This window comes from Morus notabilis, unplaced genomic scaffold, assembly GCF_000414095.1.
Source record: "Morus notabilis unplaced genomic scaffold, ASM41409v2 Scaffold75, whole genome shotgun sequence".
NCBI classification, from domain to species: Eukaryota; Viridiplantae; Streptophyta; class Magnoliopsida; order Rosales; family Moraceae; genus Morus; species Morus notabilis.
Window position 1 is genome coordinate 484,218 of NW_010361425.1, and position 18,254 is coordinate 502,471.

At 34.3% G+C, this 18,254-nt stretch overlaps 3 protein-coding genes across 3 annotated transcripts; 2 read left to right on the forward strand and 1 right to left on the reverse strand.

Moving 5' to 3' along the window:
* Window positions 1-546: 546 nt before the first annotated feature.
* LOC21406613 (3-hydroxyisobutyryl-CoA hydrolase 1) lies at window positions 547-6,461 on the forward strand. Its single transcript, XM_024166445.1, has 14 exons — window positions 547-612; window positions 836-916; window positions 2,209-2,277; window positions 2,425-2,488; window positions 2,695-2,774; window positions 2,929-3,012; window positions 3,406-3,490; window positions 4,218-4,303; window positions 4,689-4,810; window positions 5,295-5,355; window positions 5,493-5,591; window positions 5,851-5,952; window positions 6,035-6,076; window positions 6,180-6,461. Exons 1-14 carry the CDS (start codon window positions 574-576, stop codon window positions 6,315-6,317), a joined length of 1,152 nt encoding a protein of 383 aa, XP_024022213.1. The 5' UTR covers window positions 547-573; the 3' UTR covers window positions 6,318-6,461.
* A 1,867-nt stretch (window positions 6,462-8,328) lies between these two features.
* LOC21406614 (3-hydroxyisobutyryl-CoA hydrolase 1) lies at window positions 8,329-13,371 on the forward strand. Its single transcript, XM_010099418.2, has 14 exons — window positions 8,329-8,421; window positions 8,786-8,866; window positions 8,970-9,038; window positions 9,179-9,242; window positions 9,458-9,537; window positions 9,700-9,783; window positions 10,071-10,155; window positions 10,563-10,648; window positions 11,344-11,465; window positions 11,842-11,902; window positions 12,085-12,183; window positions 12,519-12,620; window positions 12,699-12,740; window positions 12,963-13,371. Exons 1-14 carry the CDS (start codon window positions 8,383-8,385, stop codon window positions 13,098-13,100), a joined length of 1,152 nt encoding a protein of 383 aa, XP_010097720.1. The 5' UTR covers window positions 8,329-8,382; the 3' UTR covers window positions 13,101-13,371.
* A 3,441-nt stretch (window positions 13,372-16,812) lies between these two features.
* LOC21406615 (E3 ubiquitin-protein ligase PUB23) lies at window positions 16,813-18,046 on the reverse strand. Its single transcript, XM_010099419.2, has one exon. It carries the CDS (start codon window positions 18,022-18,024, stop codon window positions 16,813-16,815), a length of 1,212 nt encoding a protein of 403 aa, XP_010097721.1. The 5' UTR covers window positions 18,025-18,046.
* Between the last annotated feature and the right edge of the window lie 208 nt (window positions 18,047-18,254).

The following is an 18,254-nucleotide window of genomic DNA, read 5'->3' on the forward strand; positions in this document are numbered from 1 at the left end:
AGTTATTACTTAATTTTTATTAATTATTAATTAATAATAAAAAAATTAACGAGTTATTTTCTTTTAAAAAAATGAATGCGTTAATTAATAATAAATTAAAATTAATTATTAATAAATCATTAAATCAATCAATGATTAACTGTTAAATTAAAAATTGATAATTAAGGAAAATATATATATATATATATTTGTAATTTTATAAAATTTTGGCTGAAAAAAATTCGAAATCCATTTTTTTTTAATTAGTAGGACACATTGGAGAGAAAGTTAGTTCAATAATGCACATATTTTTCCCAATTAAAAAACAAAAACAAAAAAAGAAACAAAACAAAACAAAATGTCACAAAACAGTGCCAATAGCCCCTTTTAAAAAGTACATCACGTGGTAGCTTTTCCGGTTTCGTCGGAGGCCAACCGCTAACTGTTAACGGTCGGACAGAGGCGTCATAGGAGCAGAGGTCTCAGAAGAAACCAAAATACTTGCTTTGAGATCTCTCCAAAACCCCCTAACCCTCTTTTTTTTCCCATTTCCCCTTTGCTTTTCCTTCTATCAGTTCTCACAGTCCACATACAATGGCTTCCTCCATTACTATCTGGCCCGATGATCAGCAGGTTTTTTCTTTTTCTTTTTTTTTTCTTCTGTTCTTAACTCGATTCGTTCTCTCTTCTTGTTGAATTGAGAAATAGTAACGGCATTCATCTGATATTCTGATTGCATATAAATTTAGCTGTTTGGTAAATATATTAGCGCATTTGTTAGAATTAAAGTAAATACTTGGAATTTTGAGATTTGATATTATATGAATGGTTTGTCTTTTGTGGTTGGTGTTGTTAGGTTGTGGTGGAAGAGAAGCTGTTTGCGAGGATTTTGACACTGAACAGGCCTAGAAAACTGAATTCTCTTTCATATCAAATGGTACTATTTATGCCTTCTCAAACTATTCTTTTTTCAAGTTGGTCTCATGGCAATTCTATTTTGAGATAATAATAAAAACCTCTCGTGTGTTTTTTCGAAATGTTTTGTTCCATCGTATGTTTCCAGAAATGCTGCCCTTATTCCCTCCATTTGCAAATTGTGTTGAAACAATCCCCTGCGTTTTTCAAATCGCGGCAGAAACCTCTCCCGGCCTCCCTCAGAGATCATGCTAATACGACCCGTACAATATGGGGGACAGGCGTCACATTCCTAAAAACATAGGGTAAAATGCAACATCTTGATAAAAGAAAAATGTTAGCGTCAATCTTTCTGTCACTCTCTTTATCATTTTCTACATTCATTGTTTGACATGTAGACTCTAATATCTCATTTTCTGTTAAAATAATAATATATCATGTTAATAGAGTTCACATGTCAAACTGTGAATATAAAAAGTAATAGAAAAAGTGACGCTAGCATTTTTCCTTGATAAAATAGAAGATAAGTTTTTGTTGAGTGATTTCAGGTTATGATAACATTAACAAGGAATTTCAAGAATTTTATGCACTTTTCTCTAGATAAAGCTATGGCTCAAACACTTGCTTATGTCACTTTGTTTTCATAATTTGAAGTTATACTTGAAGTTAATTTATGTTTTGCGCTTGAGGTGTTACAAAAATTGGACCAACTCTTCTTCTTTTGGTGGTCGCAACTAGGTTGAGACTAGACCAATAATTTCACTAAAATAGAGCTGTTAGGGTAGGTTACTAATTCCTCTTAAAGCTTAAGACAATGGTTAATCATGTGCGAAAATGGAAACTGAGCGCAGCATAAGCCCGACATATGGTGATAAATTGGAAAGTGTAGTTCCAGGGATTTGAAATTAAGATATCCTAATCTGATAGATTGGTAAACTAACAGTTGTTGGAGAAGTTATCTAGCGACCGGTCGCAATGAGAGTTAAGATAAGGATTCTACTGCACTTTTACATTTCTAAATATTTGGTCTTCCATTCTGCATTCTTTTTATTATGTTTCTATTTGCATCATAATCTCTCACGACGCTGCAAATTCCAGAAGGCATGTTCGATTTTATAATCCTGTATGTATTACAAGACTTAGTCTAATTGAATTGCCAGTGTGCTGTATTTGATTGCTAACTATGGAACATAACTTAAGCAATGTGCTATATTCTTTCTCCCCTCACTCTCCCTCGTCCTCTCTTTCTGTTTCTATTTGTATCTCTCTACCTTCCCTTCTCATCTTTCACTTATTTATTTGATTTCCTTCTAGATTTCTCGCCTTTTTGAAGTTTTAAGTGCTTGTGAGGCAGATTCCAATATCAAATTGGTTATTGTCAAGGTACTTTCCCTTCTCATATGCCAATTCATTTCTTAGCTTCAGATTGCCTTGACGAGGCTCAAAGATTAATACAATATCAAAATTTCAGAAATGCTTCTCATAAAAAAGTTTTTATTGGGATTGTTCTATTTTTTTTCCTACATTTAGGGGAAAGGAAAGGCATTTTGTGCCGGTGCTGATGTTGTTGCTTTGGTTCGTGATATTAATGAAGGTATATATTCTTATTTCCCAAATGCTCTGCGATTGTTGACATCTATAACTCACCCACAACCTTGGGCGTTTGTGGTATTCTCTAAAATCAGCCACGTCTCGTTAGAAGATTTAGACCTATTTGTGACATGAAAGAAATTCATTTATAACATTGAATAAATATTGATCATGCATATCTACTAAAAACTTTATGTTGTTATAATCTAGGTAATTGGAGATTAAGTGCACAACTTTTCCGGAAAGAGCTTACCTTAATTTACTTGTTGGCAACTTACTGTAAACCTCAGGTGAGGCATTTTTTAATCCAAGTAAAATATAATGACAGATTTTAGAACCACTAATTCCATTGGAAGAATCCTTAATTGAGTTTACACACACACACACACGTATTTTGGAGGTTTACAATGTTCTCTTACTCGTAGCATGGAAACATCATTTAAGGTTTCAATTCTCAATGGAATAGTCATGGGAGGTGGAGCTGGTGTTTCAATGCATGGCAGATTCCGAGTTGCAACAGAAAATTCGGTACTTGTCTCACATAATCATTTACTAGTTCTGCATGCCTATCTTTTGCTATAAGACATCCGGGTAGAAATTTCTTTCAGTTCTCTTGTCTCTGGTATGAAATTATGAATAGAGTCAAAGTGAGGGAAGTAATATGCAAAAGAAAAAAGGAGAAGATCAAACATTATCACTTCTTCATACTACACTAGTAGATTTATTTTCTCTTGGACCTTGATGACATTGGTGATACATGTTTGAACTGTTTCTGGCATAGCAAATAAATCTGCACTCGTAGATTTATTTTCTCTCTTGTTGAAGTAGTTCAATTAATAGTTTTATGTGTATTCTCTTAGAAATGGAAGAGTTACTTTCTTATGTGTCTTGATCTCACAGTTTCAAAGTTTGCCCTTGTAGGTCTTTGCTATGCCAGAAACAGCTTTGGGGCACTTTCCAGATGTGGGTGCCTCATATTTCTTGTCTAGACTTTCTGGATTCTTTAGTAATGGCAGTGAGATCCTTGATTTACAAATTCCCGTTCTTAAATGTCTTAAACTAACTCTTTTCCTTCTGTTTACTTGTTTTACTTTTTTAGGGGTAAAGTAAAATTATTTGAAGAATGTAAGGGTTGCAAATATATTAAGGGCTTCCTTGATTTACAAATTCCTATTGTTTATGTCTTCAGCTAATTCTTTTCTTCTATTTCCTTACTCTATTTTATTTTGTGGTAAAGTAAATATCATTTGAAAAACCCAAGTACTTCAAGTATACTAAAGACCTGTTCTTTTCGTGGGTTCGAGTCGAGAACTTTGAGTTGAAAAGTTAATTTATGTGAAGAAACAATGTAGCAAAAAAGTTGAGTTTGAATTTTTTTTTTCAGAGAAAAACTGTAGCAAAAAGTATGAGTTGGTATTCGAATTGTGAAAAGAACAAGCCTAAGAGGACTCCATGAAGAGTTTTGGATTGTGCTGATAGTTCCTCTTTTTCTTTTTCTTTTTCTTTCTTTCTTTCTTTTGGCTTTGTTTGATTGTCAAAACATGTATAACAGTGGCAAGTAGTCCTTTCCCTCCTTGATTTTATATATGTTGGATTTAATCATGTTTCATTTGTTTGATTCTTTCGACTGATACTAAAGCTTTTAATTTACAGTATTTTTTATCATTTAGCAGGGAAAGAATTCTTTGTTTCTTTGGTATTCATTATTTATCTTCAATCTTCATACCTGGCAGGAGAATATCTTGGTCTAACAGGTTCGAGATTGGATGGTGCTGAAATGCTTGCATGTGGTCTTGCAACTCACTTTGTTCCCTCAACAGTATGCTACCTCCTATTGTTCTATTAATCCAGTATGAGTCAATGCTTACTATGAAAATAGACATAATGCTCTGTTTTGTTGGATCAACTATTAAACATAAAGTGCCGGATTGGTTGATGTAATTAAATCCTTAATTCTGATTTTGCTACAGTGTTTTCCTCTCATAAAAAATTTGAATCAAAAAAATTTCCGCCAATAGTTCTCTCATAAAATTCCCACCAATGAATCAGAATCGCTGACTTGAACGCATGAGACAGTCCCAAAAGGTTTTCTTGGGGAAACTTCACCATTCTCTCTTCCTTGGTGGAGAAAAATCCTTTGATTGTTTGACTGAAAGCTTTCTTTATTTAATGGTTTTTTTTTTGTGACTTTGATTAATTTACAGAGGTTATGCTTGTTAGAAGAAGCTCTATGCAAGGTGGATTCAAGTGATCCAGCTATAATTTCTGGAATTATTGATAAATATTCGCAGCAGCCTAATCTGAAAGATAAAAGTTCTTATCTCCGGTTAGAGTTTACATTACAGTATTTAATTTGTATTGTGTGTGCTGGATTTTTCAACACTGAAGAAAATCTTGTGTAGAGATGCTCATATGGGCAATGCAACACGGACGGAGACCAAACTGAATAAATTACATCGCCATACTATAAACCGCAGTGCAATGATTATGATCTTGTATCTTTACTTCGGAGAGAAAATACCGGCATTATAATTAAATAGTTAGAAGCCCAATAATTAGATTACCAGTTCCAATGCTTATTCCGCTTGGTTTTTCAAACATCAGTGGACAGTCATTTAATGTTTCTTGTCCTTTTTTTGTGTGTTGTTGAAAGAAGCTTGCTATATATTAAGGAGTTAGAACAGTAGGCTGTATTGCTCAAAGGTCAACCAGATGGCAACCTTTTTTCTGAGAGAATGTATGTGCTTACTTCTGAAATGTCTGTTGAGAGCTTTTGGATTCTTAATTTTGGTGATTGGTTGGTTGTGTAGGCTGAATGTTATTGATAAGTGCTTCTCTCAAAGAACGGTAGAACAAATAATTTCTTCCCTTGTAAGTCGAGACAAGAGTCTCCTGTTATGAATATGCTTTTAAAGTTTTTGTTGCTTTGGTTGCACAGATTCATTTTTACTTTTTTAGTGTGTTCTACATGATATGACAATGGTCTTTATCTTATCTTGCTACTGAAGGAAAGGGAGGCAATTAATAAAGCAGATGATTGGATCCCTGCAACAATTCAGACACTGAAAAAGGCATCTCCAACGAGTTTAAAAATTTGGTTGAGATCGGTATGACTGCGGCAATGCCTTATACTTGCCACTTCAAAAATTCTCAACTTTATCATACATTTGCTTTAAACTGTCTTTCAAATTCTTATGATAGGGGAAATAGGATAAAAGAGGTCTTTTATTAGCATGGCAATGTCACCTAAACTAGGCAGTGCCGGAATGCTAGGGATTTGAATTAGGGAAACTCTCTGTTGAAAATCTAGTCTGCCTCAAGTAATAATTGTTGTTTTTGTATTTTATTTCGGCACTGATATTCCAGATTAGAGAAGGAAGACTCCAAGGCATTGGTCAATGTCTTGTTCGCGAGTACAGAATGGCGTTTTCCGTCATGCAAGGGCAAGTCAGCAAGGATTTCGTAGAGGTTTTTCTGCTCTCTTTTGTTATTTTCACTTTCCTAATTCATTTTCTCATAGAATACATGAAACCATTCTTTTCAAAAGCAGGGTTGCAGAGCTCTATTATTGGACAAGGATAAGAACCCCAAGGTAGAGAAGCATTTAAATTCTTGTATTTTCGTTGTATAAATTCTTGTTTTAGTTATCTTATTTCTTCTTTGGTGTCCTCTGTGGTGTCTTGTTTATTGTTCAGTGGCAGCCTTCTAAACTCGAGCTCATCAGTGAGAGTATGGTCGACCGATACTTCTCGAAGGTAGACGATGAAGAATGGGGAGAATTAAAACTCCCTGCGAGATCCAACTTGCCTGTGTATGCCATTTCCAAGCTTTAGGCATCATTTTGTTATCTTATCTTGTTCAAGGGCCTAGTATAGCAACTTTGTCCAAGAAAATTCAGTACTATATTTTATTATTTTCGTTGGCCAGTACAAGGTACCACAAGGAATGTCCATATTGAATAAAATGAGTGAATAAGAAAGACGACTTGGAGAAAATTTTTCTTTTCTTTTCTTTTCTATATTTTGGATCATGAAATGGGGAAATTGATGACTAGGAACTAGAGTTGCTTTTTATACGGCATCTGTATTACTTAGATCCACTCATTTTGACCATTTTGGATGGCTTGATGAGTGCGAACTTAACCTTAGGTCTTATTTATTTCACTGATTCGAGTTTAGAATTCGAGCTTTGTTACAGTAAAAAGCTCTAAAAAACAGTCACATCTAACTTTTTTACTACAGTAACAAACTCTCACATAAAATCACATCTTAACTCGAATTAAAAACTCGAATCAACGAACTAAACGGATTTTTTTAATTATTGGGGACGTGTTGGACATCATAGGCAAAATGGGGGAAAATATTTGAGTTAAGGAAAAAAAAAGAAGGGCACTTTTACAAGCGCCAAAATTGTGCCCTTATAATCTTATGAGAAATTTAAAAACTTTTGAAAAGAAAAAAAAAAACTTTTTTTATATTGAGTTTTTGGTACTATCAATTCCTTGAGTTTATTTTATTCTATTTTCTTATGGTAGTTCGTTCTCTAATTCTAAAATTCGTGATAGATCTTTAAAATTTAATGGACGTAAGCACGTGCTTGCACATAAAATTTCATAAGACGATTGCACAAGATGCAATAATTTTTTAATTTTCAAGGGATTTCTGAAGAAAAAATTTGTATCTTATTTAATTATGCTTCATAAAATCTCATGTTTTCTGTATAATACATTGTTGAGTAATCTACTAAAAGCAAAATAGGGACTAAGGGGGTGTTTGGTAAGGGGATTTGTACCCTGATTCGAATCATGATTTATGGTTTGTTACAGTGTTTTATCTCACAAAAAATACACGTAAATCGAAAATGATTCTAATCTCATAATTCTAATCTATGAACTAAACGTAACCTAAATTACTGCAATACTGGAGGTGGAGGTGTGGTGGCCTTTGCCGGTGCGAGGAGGATTCGACCACTGCTGACTAATGTTCGGGTTGTTTTGCGTTTGGGTTTGTCGGTTGTGATCGTGATTCTTCTACGGTTGTTCTGTTTGAATCCAGTTTTTGATTTTTATGTTGCGGCAGTTGGCTTGACACAGTCTTTTTTTTTGTATGGTTCAGGTCATTCATCATTTTCTTAGTATTTGTTTATTTTTAATAAACACGTTGATGTTTTTATCATGTTGTGTTGTTTTTTGTTGTTCTGCTATGATTTAATTTTGATAATAATGGAAGTGGTTTTCTACCTTCTAGTTTAATTTGTGTGTCTATTTGATAACTTTTTCTTTAATTATTTTTTATGGTAACCTTTGTAGTTTGGATCTCTTCGTCTTAATCAATCAGAACTTTTCACCGATCACAGTGGTATTATTGAAAGCGCAATATGTGTGCTCGATTGTCGGTGTGCATTTTAGGTTTCTCATTATTAGAATTCGATTCATGTTTGATTCTTTGTTTGTTTTCATCCAAGTTTCCTGGTAAATGAGCGTCACTGGTATTTTTATTTTATTTTATTTGAAGTCTTCACCTTTCAAAAAATAAAAATAAAAAAGAGTTTTTCTGGTACTCTTTTTTTTTTTTTGGAATATTAGTGTTTCTTATTTTTTTTAGTAGTTAAATCTGAATAAAATTACACTAGATTAAAAAAGTATAATATAAATATGACAGTTAAAAAATAAAAAATACCAGTGTTCTTGAAAAGACAAAAACACTAAAAAAAAGTCCTAAAAAATAAAAATAAAATAAAATAACAGCATTACTAATTTCAAAATAATAAAAATTAATATTAAAATAATAATAGTATTACTTAGCCTTTTCCCATTAATAATTGCACGAAACTCGAGACGAACTTGGAGTTTAGACATGCACATAACCTTCTGAGATTCTGTGATTGTACAACCGGAAAATGGCTTCCTCCAACTCTTCTCCCCCAGAAGAAGACGAGGTTTTTCTTCAACTTTCACTTCTTTTCTTAAATATATTTTTCTATATCTTGTGAAATTCATTCACAGCTTTGATTGGCTTCCGCGAAAACTTGGGAGAAAAAGAAAAAGAAAAATCCAGATTCTTCGTTGTTGAGAAGTAATAGTTGGCTTTAATTGGATTTAATTGAGATATCTAGTTGTTTTGCTTGGCATAATAGTGGATTCTGGGATGAATTCTCTCTTTGGCGATATTAATCAAAGTGGATAGTTCTGGAATATCTTAATTCTGCTTGTAATTTTGTCACATATACAAATTAGTATTCTTTTGATACTTATATATATATATATGTGTGGTGAATATATGTTTTGTGCTTGGTGTGAAAGGTTTTGGTGGAAGAGAAGCTGTTTGCGAGGACTCTGATATTTAACAGGACTAGACAATTGAATGCTCTTTCCTATCAAATGGTATGCAATATTATGGTTGATATTTAACCAAGGTTGTATATTTCAATCTATTGAACAAGAATTTGACAAACACGGTACATTCTTTTACTTGGGTTTTGCCTAGATTATTCGGATGTTGGAACTTTTCCGTGCCTATGAGAAGGATTCTAACGTCAAATTGGTGATTGTCAAGGTACTTTACTTTTCTTGCGATTATTGTGAAATTGTCTTGAATTTATTATGAGTTTTGAGAGACAAAAATGAAACAGAAATAGTTTCTGTTCAGAAGATGATAACTGAGCTTGTTTTATTAATATTTTGTCATGTTTTTAGGGGAAAGGAAGAGCATTTTGCGCCGGTGGTGATGTTGCTGCTGTGGTTCGTGATATTAAAGAAGGTATTGACTATCTTTTCTAGATTATGTTTTTCTGATTGTGAACGTCCATATCTAACACACAGCCCCAAGTCAAGTGGAAGTATTCTGAGCTGATTTGTTTCCTTCTTTACGTTTGTTGGATTACAAAATGATAAAAATCATTTAAAAGATGCAATCAATGCTTCATGCTAGTAGTGCTAATCTGATATTACCTTGTTCCCATTTGCATAATTTAGGTAATTGGAGATTAGGGGCAGATTTTTTCCGGAAGGAATTTACCTTAAATTACTTGATAGCAACATACAGTAAACCCCAGGTAAGGAAGTTGCCAGAAAGAACACTGTTTTGTAAGTTTTGTAGCTATTGTCTTATTGGATGTATTATTGTTCAACATATTTATTTTATTGATTTGGATTTCTGTTTAGTTTTTTTTTTTTTTTTTTTTTTCCTTACTCTTAGCATGCAAATATCATTTAAGGTTTCAATTCTCAATGGAATTGTCATGGGAGGTGGAGCTGGTGTTTCAATACATGGTAGATTCCGTGTTGCAACAGAGAATTCGGTAAATTCTTCCTTCAATTAATTACATTTCTAGGCTTTTGGTTTTCCTTTTTCTGTTTTTCTGCAAAAGCAATAAGTAAAAGTGAAAGAAGAGAGGTTTTCACTCACAGATATCTTGCGTTCACGGTATAGTGTAGATTCAGTTTGACTTGAATGGTACAAATTCAACGTAATTCAATAGTTTTGAGTATGCTCTTTAAAATCTGTTTGTTCTTTAAAATCTAACAGTGACACTTTCTTTGAGCCTTGGTCCCACACAGCACACGCTGACAAAGTGTATCCTTATAGGTCTTTGCCATGCCAGAAGCAGCCTTGGGGCTCTTCCCAGATGTGGGCGCCTCATATTTCTTATCAAGACTTCCTGGATTCTTTGGTAATGGCAGCAATATCCTTGGTTACAAATAAATATCTTCAACGAATCCTTTTCCTTGTATTGCTTGTTCTATATTATTTTATACTGTAAAGTAAATTGTTTTCAAACCTAAGTACTCGAAGTAAACTGCAGAGACACTATGAAGAGTTTTGAATTGCACTAGTGGTTGTTCCTCCTACCATTATAGCTTTGTTTGAGTTGTTACAGTGTTTGGACAGTGCCCAGTGACAATTAGTTGTTTCCCTTTCTGAAATCCATATCTGCTGTCTTTATTCTTGTTTGTTTTGTGTTGCTTTTTGTGACTACAGAAACTTGTGGATTTGAACCATTTCATATTTTGAACAAAATAAAAGGTAAAAAGTTCAGTTAGTGTTTTGGCATTCACTGTTTCTCTAAATATTGGGCAGGAGAATATGTTGGTCTAACTGGTTCAAGATTGGATGGTGCCGAAATGCTTGCTTGTGGTCTTGCAACTCACTTTGTTCCCTCAGCGGTATGCTACCTTCTATTATTGTTTAGTTTCAGTAATATACAAATGCTTGCAATGAAAACTCTCGCCTTGCCCAGCTACAAAACATATTCTGTAGCAAGTAATACTATAATAACATGGTTGTTTGAAAATGGGTGGCAGCTGATGCTTAGAAAAATTGAGAAAACATTCTAGTGACTTAGATTTTCTTCTTAGAAGTTAAATGCATGGGTAAAAAGGGGCAGTGTTCTTCAAGAGAAATCAACATCGTGACCTCCTGAAATTATGTATGAGATTAGCACTATTTATGTCTATTTATGTGTTCAATTAACCAGGACGTGCAGCCTTGAGTTTAAATTATTTAGCTAAGAGCTAGCAGTTATTTTATTTTATTTTATTTTTAAAGCTGCTAGTTGTTTGTATATAGAGACTGCTAGTTTTTGCACTGATACAATTACATTTTTAAAGTTTTAACACTGTCCTAATTTCCCATGTACTCTACTGTGAGAAAATTAATCTAATATTGACGCGTAAATGTCTGGACAACTAATTTCTCCCTCCATGTAAAGCTACCATCTCAAATTTCTTTTTGGTGATGTCATTAAACGTAAAAGCTATGTGTCTATGCTAGCTTGGTGCGTAAAATCCTCTATCTCAATTGTTGGGCAGAAAGTTTATATTGTCTAATGCCCTTTTATGTGTAATTTGTTAATGAACAGAGGTTATCCTTGCTAGAAGAAGCCCTGTACAAGGTCGATTCAAGTGATCCAGCAATTGTTTCTGAAATTATTGATAAGTATTCACAGAAGCCGCATTTGAAAGCGAAAAGTGCTCATCTCCGGTTAGTGCATTAGAATATCTAATGAACAGAAAATTTAAGTCTCTACCTGTAAAAGATTCTATGTTTCTTGGGTAGAGATGTTCATATATGATATCATATATGATATTGCACTATAACTTAAATATCTATTCCAATGCTTATTCACACGGCTTTTCAATCTGTTAGGAACCTAGGTGTTTTCCTCGGGACAATTCACATGTATACATATTTCTGGTCGCTACTATTAACTGTGAGCTTAGTCATTTAGGACAATTGGTAACTTTGTTTGCTAGATATCTTATCAGACAGCAACCATTTGAGAGAATTTTGCGTGTTAGATCTTTTCATCTCTATTGATATCTTCTGGATCTTTATTTTGGGGGTTGTTTGGATACAGGCTTGATGTGATTGATAAGTGCTTCTCTCGAAGAACAGTCGAAGACATAATATCTTCCCTTGTAAGTTTATATGGATGTTTCCGAAGTTGGTTTGTTATCCTATTGCTAAGGTGTCTCTGAATGTATTTGTTGCTTTGATAATACTTGTTTCAATTTGTAAGTGTATTCTACGTGGTTTGTGGATAGAAAATAATGAACCTTTATAATTGACTTGACAAATGATATTATGCTTTCTATTAAAGGAGAGGGAGGCAGCAAATAGACGGGATGATTGGATCTCTGCAACAATTCAAACACTGAAAAAGGCATCACCAATGAGTTTAAAAATTTCCTTGAGATCGGTATGACTGCTGCATGCCTTACCGTTGCCACTTTTGAAATGTTTAAAATTCCGTGTTATACAATTGCTTGAATTGTGGTTAGAATTTATATACTTTGAGAAACTAGAATATAAATAGAATGTTGTTACTTTTTTGTGTCAAAAATGTGGTATTCTATAGCATGGCAACCTCTCACCTAAACGAAGGATTCTTTGTTCCAGAATATTTCCTTTAGATAAAACAAAATAGACATTCATTATAAACGGATGGATTATGGAAACTGTCTGTTGAAAATCTTATTTGACCGATTTAATTATTATGAATTTTTTTTTTTAATTTGGTTGCCACTATTCCAGATTAGAGAAGGAAGGCTCCAGGGTGTTGGTCAATGTCTTGTTCGGGAGTACAGAATGGTTTGTCATGTGCTGCAAGGAGAAGTTAGCAAGGATTTTGTAGAGGTTCTGCACTGTCTTTTGTTTTTTTACTTCCTTTTTCGTCTTCTATGGAGATGATGTTAACCTAATCTTTGAATGCAGGGTTGTAGAGCTATATTGGTGGACAAGGATAGGAACCCCAAGGTAGAACAGGCCTTTAATTTTTTTCCACTCTACCTAGGCAAATTGCCATGAATATCCGTCTCGGATACTACTAGAAAAATCTAATTATATTTTAAAAATTTAGTTTTATGTCCCTCTTTTGGAAGGTAAATAGATGATTTACCTGATTTTTTAAAGAGTAAATTGGTGATTTCTGTGACTTATTTCTTCTCTCTAATCCTCTTCTATGGTGTTTTTATTCAGTGGGAACCTTCTAAACTTGAGTACATTAGTGACCGCATGGTTGATCGATATTTCTCGAAGGTGGACGACGAAGACTGGGAAGAATTAAAGCTCCCCGCAAGATCCTACTTGCCTGGATATGCCATTTCCAAGCTTTAGAGACCTTGGGGTATGAACTTGGTTACCTCGTATCAGCAATTAAGTTTTATATCAATAAAATTTTTATGTTAGCAAAAGGGGTTTATACACAATGATTATTCAACCCCTTCTCATACTCGTAACTGAGATGCAAGCTTAGAGAGAGATACCATTGTACCAGAAATTCCGGCTGTCCAAATAAAGTATGGCCTAAATAAAACTCATGATGATATTTAATAATTAATACATTGATGGTGATAAACTAGCTATATTTGTATAGAGTTCAGCATGGAATTTATTTTTATCTTATTGATGTTGTTTATTAGCTAAGAAACTTTTTAAGATTGATTATTACTATTGCAATTTTCATCATCCCTTTAACTATCACAAACTAGTCTCGGCTTCATAGTGCACAATATTTGGACATATCGGTATCGTTTCATATTCTATTCTTATATATACTACTAACTGATAGTTTATTAACTTCTGGTAGAAGCTCCTTTGGAAGTTCTAAGAGATGTGTGAAACCAGAATTCTCCACCTATTTGATGCATTTGAGTTCCATAATATATTTTCAAGTGGATAATTTGTAAATGCGTTAGAGAGAATTGTAATAGAAGTGGAAGGAGTTGAGAGGGGAAAAAAATAACAAGAAAAAAAAAGTTTTTTTTTTTTTTTTGTTTGTTTTTTTGTTTTTTTGAAAACTCTATCTTAACACATTTTTTCTGTTTTCATTGACAATTGCCAAACACTATTTGTTCTCTAAGAATATGTGATAACAATTTTTGTTCTTATCTCTTAAAACACAAATTTAAAGACAGAAACGGAGAACATGGACAAACAGGCTCAATCTTGCGGAAGATGAATTTTTAAGATCTTCCTCGCCGTGGGAATAAAGATTGCCGAAATTTCTAATGAAAAATGAGAAGAGAAAAGAAGAAGAGGGCAGTTTTTTTTTTTTTTTTCTTTTTTGAAGAATAAAATAGGGCAGTTTTTCAAAACCTTGAGGGTGCATTTAGAATTTGTTTCAAAATGTTTTTATTTTTTTGTATGAAAATAAAAACGAAAACGTTTTCATTTTTATTTTGGAATCATTTCTGAAAATGCGTTTGGTAGTTTTATTCTGAGATTGATTTCAGTTTAAAAAAAAAAACTAAAATTGTGTTTGGTAGTTTAATTTATAAAAATATGTAATAATATTTAAAATTAAAATGTATTAAATAAATAATAATATTAATATATTATTATATCAACAAAAATCACAAACTCATATCAAGATAATATCACAAACTCAGAACTAAACGAACAAACATTTTTCTCCCGCATTTCATCGAAAACTTTCCTTCCATCTCTAATTCCCTCAGTTATCAACAAGAGAAGTGCCAACACTAACATCCTCCCCAAACCCGGATTTTACGCATTGACAATGCACTTGCCTACCCGCAACTTGATCAAACAAGCACCGACAAACCTTCAATGTACAAGACAGAGCTAACCCATCAACCGGAAAACCGGAGCGGCAAAGAGATTTAGAGCTTCATGGTTAAAGCCATTATGAGAGTACTCGAAAAGCAAGTTAGTGGATTCTGAAAAGTCTCTCTTAGGACTTTTCTCGAACAGGTGGTGTGCATTGCAAGAGCTGCAAAATTCTGCGGCTATGGACAACTCTTTGGAACCGTGGGAGATTGAACAAGGACGCGACGGAGATTGAAGCCGAAATGTGGGAAAAAAGTGCTTCATACTTAGCTTTGAGAGAGTTCTTGATTGAAGAACCATAGTAATGTTGTTGTCTTCTTTGGATTTACGTTAGAAGAGTATTGGTATGTGTTAGAGAGAAGATTGCATCTGTTTTGCAATTATCGAACTCAGAAAGAGAAGATTTTTTGAAGCTTTTGAACATCTATAGACGACGGACTATAATCTGCCAACATACAAGAGCAAGAAAGAGACTTAAACCTGCAAATCAGATCTCATAACAAAAAAATCGTCAAAAACTTGCTCCCTCCATCTCTGCAAATCAGATCTGCTGCTGCCACCTCCACATCCCAGCTCTGGCGAGCCCAGGCAAATCTCGCTGCCAACTTTACGGCCAAGCTCCGGCGAGCCCAGGGAATCGCGCTGCCACCTCCGCGGCCGTGATTATGTGAAAACGGCGTCCTGAGTTCGGGGAAGAGAGAGAAACGTGGGGAGAGGAGAGAGAGAGAGAGAGATCGGAGAAGAGAGCCAGAGCGAAAGAGAGAGAAAAGAAAAACGGAAAAAATGAAAACGGTCTTACCGTTTTCATATTTTCAGAAAAGGACAAAAACGTTTTTATTTTTAATTTTTAAAAAATTTTACACCAAACGCGTTTTGTGAAACCATTTTCATTTTTCATTCTCAAAAATCGTAAAAAATAAAAACAAAAACAGAAACAAACAAAAACAGAAACAAACAGCCCTCAGTTTTTAACCTGTATATTTAACCACAAATTGACTTTAGTTGTAGACAAGATCGTTGTACATTGTAGATTAGCTCATAAAGTGAGTCGATGACTCGGTTTTATTGGTGTATTTACACTTTTTATGGGAGCGCAATTTCCTAGCAATCTTAACCCTTATCTAAACTCTAAACAAATTATTTTTCTTTTCATTTTTTGTTTTGTTTGAGAATGATTTCAATCTACAGTAAATTCAGATGTGCAGGCAATATTCGGAATGAAACAATCAATTCAAAACAAATCTAGAGTCAAACTTTGACGGGGTTAATAAATAACACAAAAAGAAAAATAAAATAATAATAATAATAATTTGCGTGCTTCTTAAATTGGTTTAAGTTATATAACAATCAAACACAAAGATGTATTTACATTGACAAAATCGTCATTTTATAAACCTTCCAGCGGAGTTATCTTTTTCATCCATCAAGATTTGAGGACTGCTTAAATTAAAATCTTACCCTCAGTAGAGAATTTATATAAATATACATATATATATATATATATTTCAAATTGTAAATCCCCATATGCGTTCAACTGCTTCTAACAAATTATAAAATAAAAACAAAATTCAAATGGAAAAAAAAAAGATGTAATCTTTTTATAATTACACAAGAGTTCCTATCATTCAGAATATTTAAACCAAGCTCAGATAATTGCGGAAGAGAAGGTGATATAACGTCCGAACTATTAAATGTGAATAATATATTTCTTTCTTTGTTTTTTGTTTTTTTTTTTTTTGTATTTGTTTGTTTCCTAGACAAATGTCTTTCAGCAATAATGGAACTTTTGATCAAGACATAAATTTCCAAAATGAGAATAAAAAACGGAGAATTTCTGTATTAAAAAAAAAGAAAAAAACATCGATCGGGACTGAGATCACTTGTTCAAAAAACTCTGTCCCAGATCATATCCACCCAATAGGAAATATACTTGAGTCAAAAAGGAAACTTATTACGCAATGGAAAGGGAAATAACACCAACTACTCACTACTCATATCATATCTACATTATTATTATTATTTTTTTTTTATTTTGCGTTTTACCTCTACTTTTTTGTTTCTTAACTGAAGAAATCTGTATAACTTTTAACCTATATTGGACCTTAATTTGCTTTTTTTTTTTTTTTTTTTTTTTTTTTTTTTTTTTTTTTTTCTTTAAACTCCTTAAGACCTTAATTTGTATTACATAAAAAAAAATTGAAAAAAAATGAACAAAAAAATTACATGATGATAAACTCTTATCATGAATTAGAGTCAGTTATAATCCAAGATAATGCTTGAAATCAACAGGAAAACAAGGGTATTTTTTCCATGAATTCCCATGCAACTTGAAGATCTTCACCACCTTATCCTTCGTAGAAGACCGTTCATCCATATGCAACAAAGCCAATAGCTTCTTCACCGTCCCACAAACCAACATCTCCTCCAAAACTTTCTCCGTCGGATGGAAATTGCACACCAGCCACAACACCTTCACCGCCGCCTTCGTCGCCGCCCCCGAGACCCACAGCATTTTCTTCGAAACCGCCGCCATTCCGATCCCGTGCTCGACCAATGCCAGCCTCCCCTCAGCACACTCGCAGAGGAGCTTAATAAGGAGCAAGATCTTCTCGCATTTCTGGGGCCGGTTCGCGTCGGGGAGGAGCTCGACGAGGACGCACACCGCGCCGGCCTCTATCGCTCTGAGCCGACTTTTCTTCGAACGGCTAAGAATCTCTATCAAGACCTCCAAGGCAGAAGAACTTGCTTTGGCGCAAACTTCATCGGAAACTAACTCCAGCAACGATTTGAAGAAATCCACTCCTTGATCTTGGATTACGAAGCTCCAATCTAACTCGGTTTTCGCCATGTTTCGGAGGATCGAGAGCGTGTGAAGACGCGTCTCGGCGCTGGCTCTCTGGAGCATGATCGCCATGGATTTGATTGATTCCCGCTTGGACAACAGATCAAACATCTTTCCTTCGTCGCACAAGGGAAGTTGATGAAGAACAGCCAGAGACTCTTCGCATGCCCTGAATGTAATGAAATCGGAGACGTCGGAGACGAGGATCTGGACTAGAATCCGAATCAGAACTTCAATTCCGTCGGAATGAATCAGATCGGTCTTCGTCTCGTCGCCTATCTCAATTATCGACCTCAATTTCTTAAGAGAACTGACCTTGAACGGCGACGAGTCGATTGTGGCGAGGAGGTCAAGAATCTCGCCGTGTTTCGTTGAAGAGGTGGAAGAGGAAACGGAGGAGGATTTGGACTTCTGCCATGAGAGGATGAGACGTTTAAGGGTGTGGTTGGGAGTTGGCTGGAAATCGGAGATGGTTTGCATGGTGGCCGGGCAGGTTTTCTTGTTGTAGGAGAAGAACCATTTCTCGATATTCTTGCGGTCGTAGGTGACGCCGGTGATGATTGTGACGGGGTCCTTCATGAGCTCGTGGGAAATGGGGCAGAGAAAATGGTCCGGAGGAAAATCCATGGCGGATAGTACTCTAGGGTTTCTGAATACGTCTTTCTGGTTGTTTCTTTATGTCTGTTTCATTTGCAATTGCATAGAGAAAGGGAAGTTGAGGTGAATACATCAATAGAATTTTATATAAAAAAAGCCATGAAGAACAAGAAAAAGGTGGTTGGAAGTCTAAAAGATTTGTTTATTTGTTTGATTTTATTATTATATTTGTTTTTTCAAAAACAGAGATTTGAAAATCA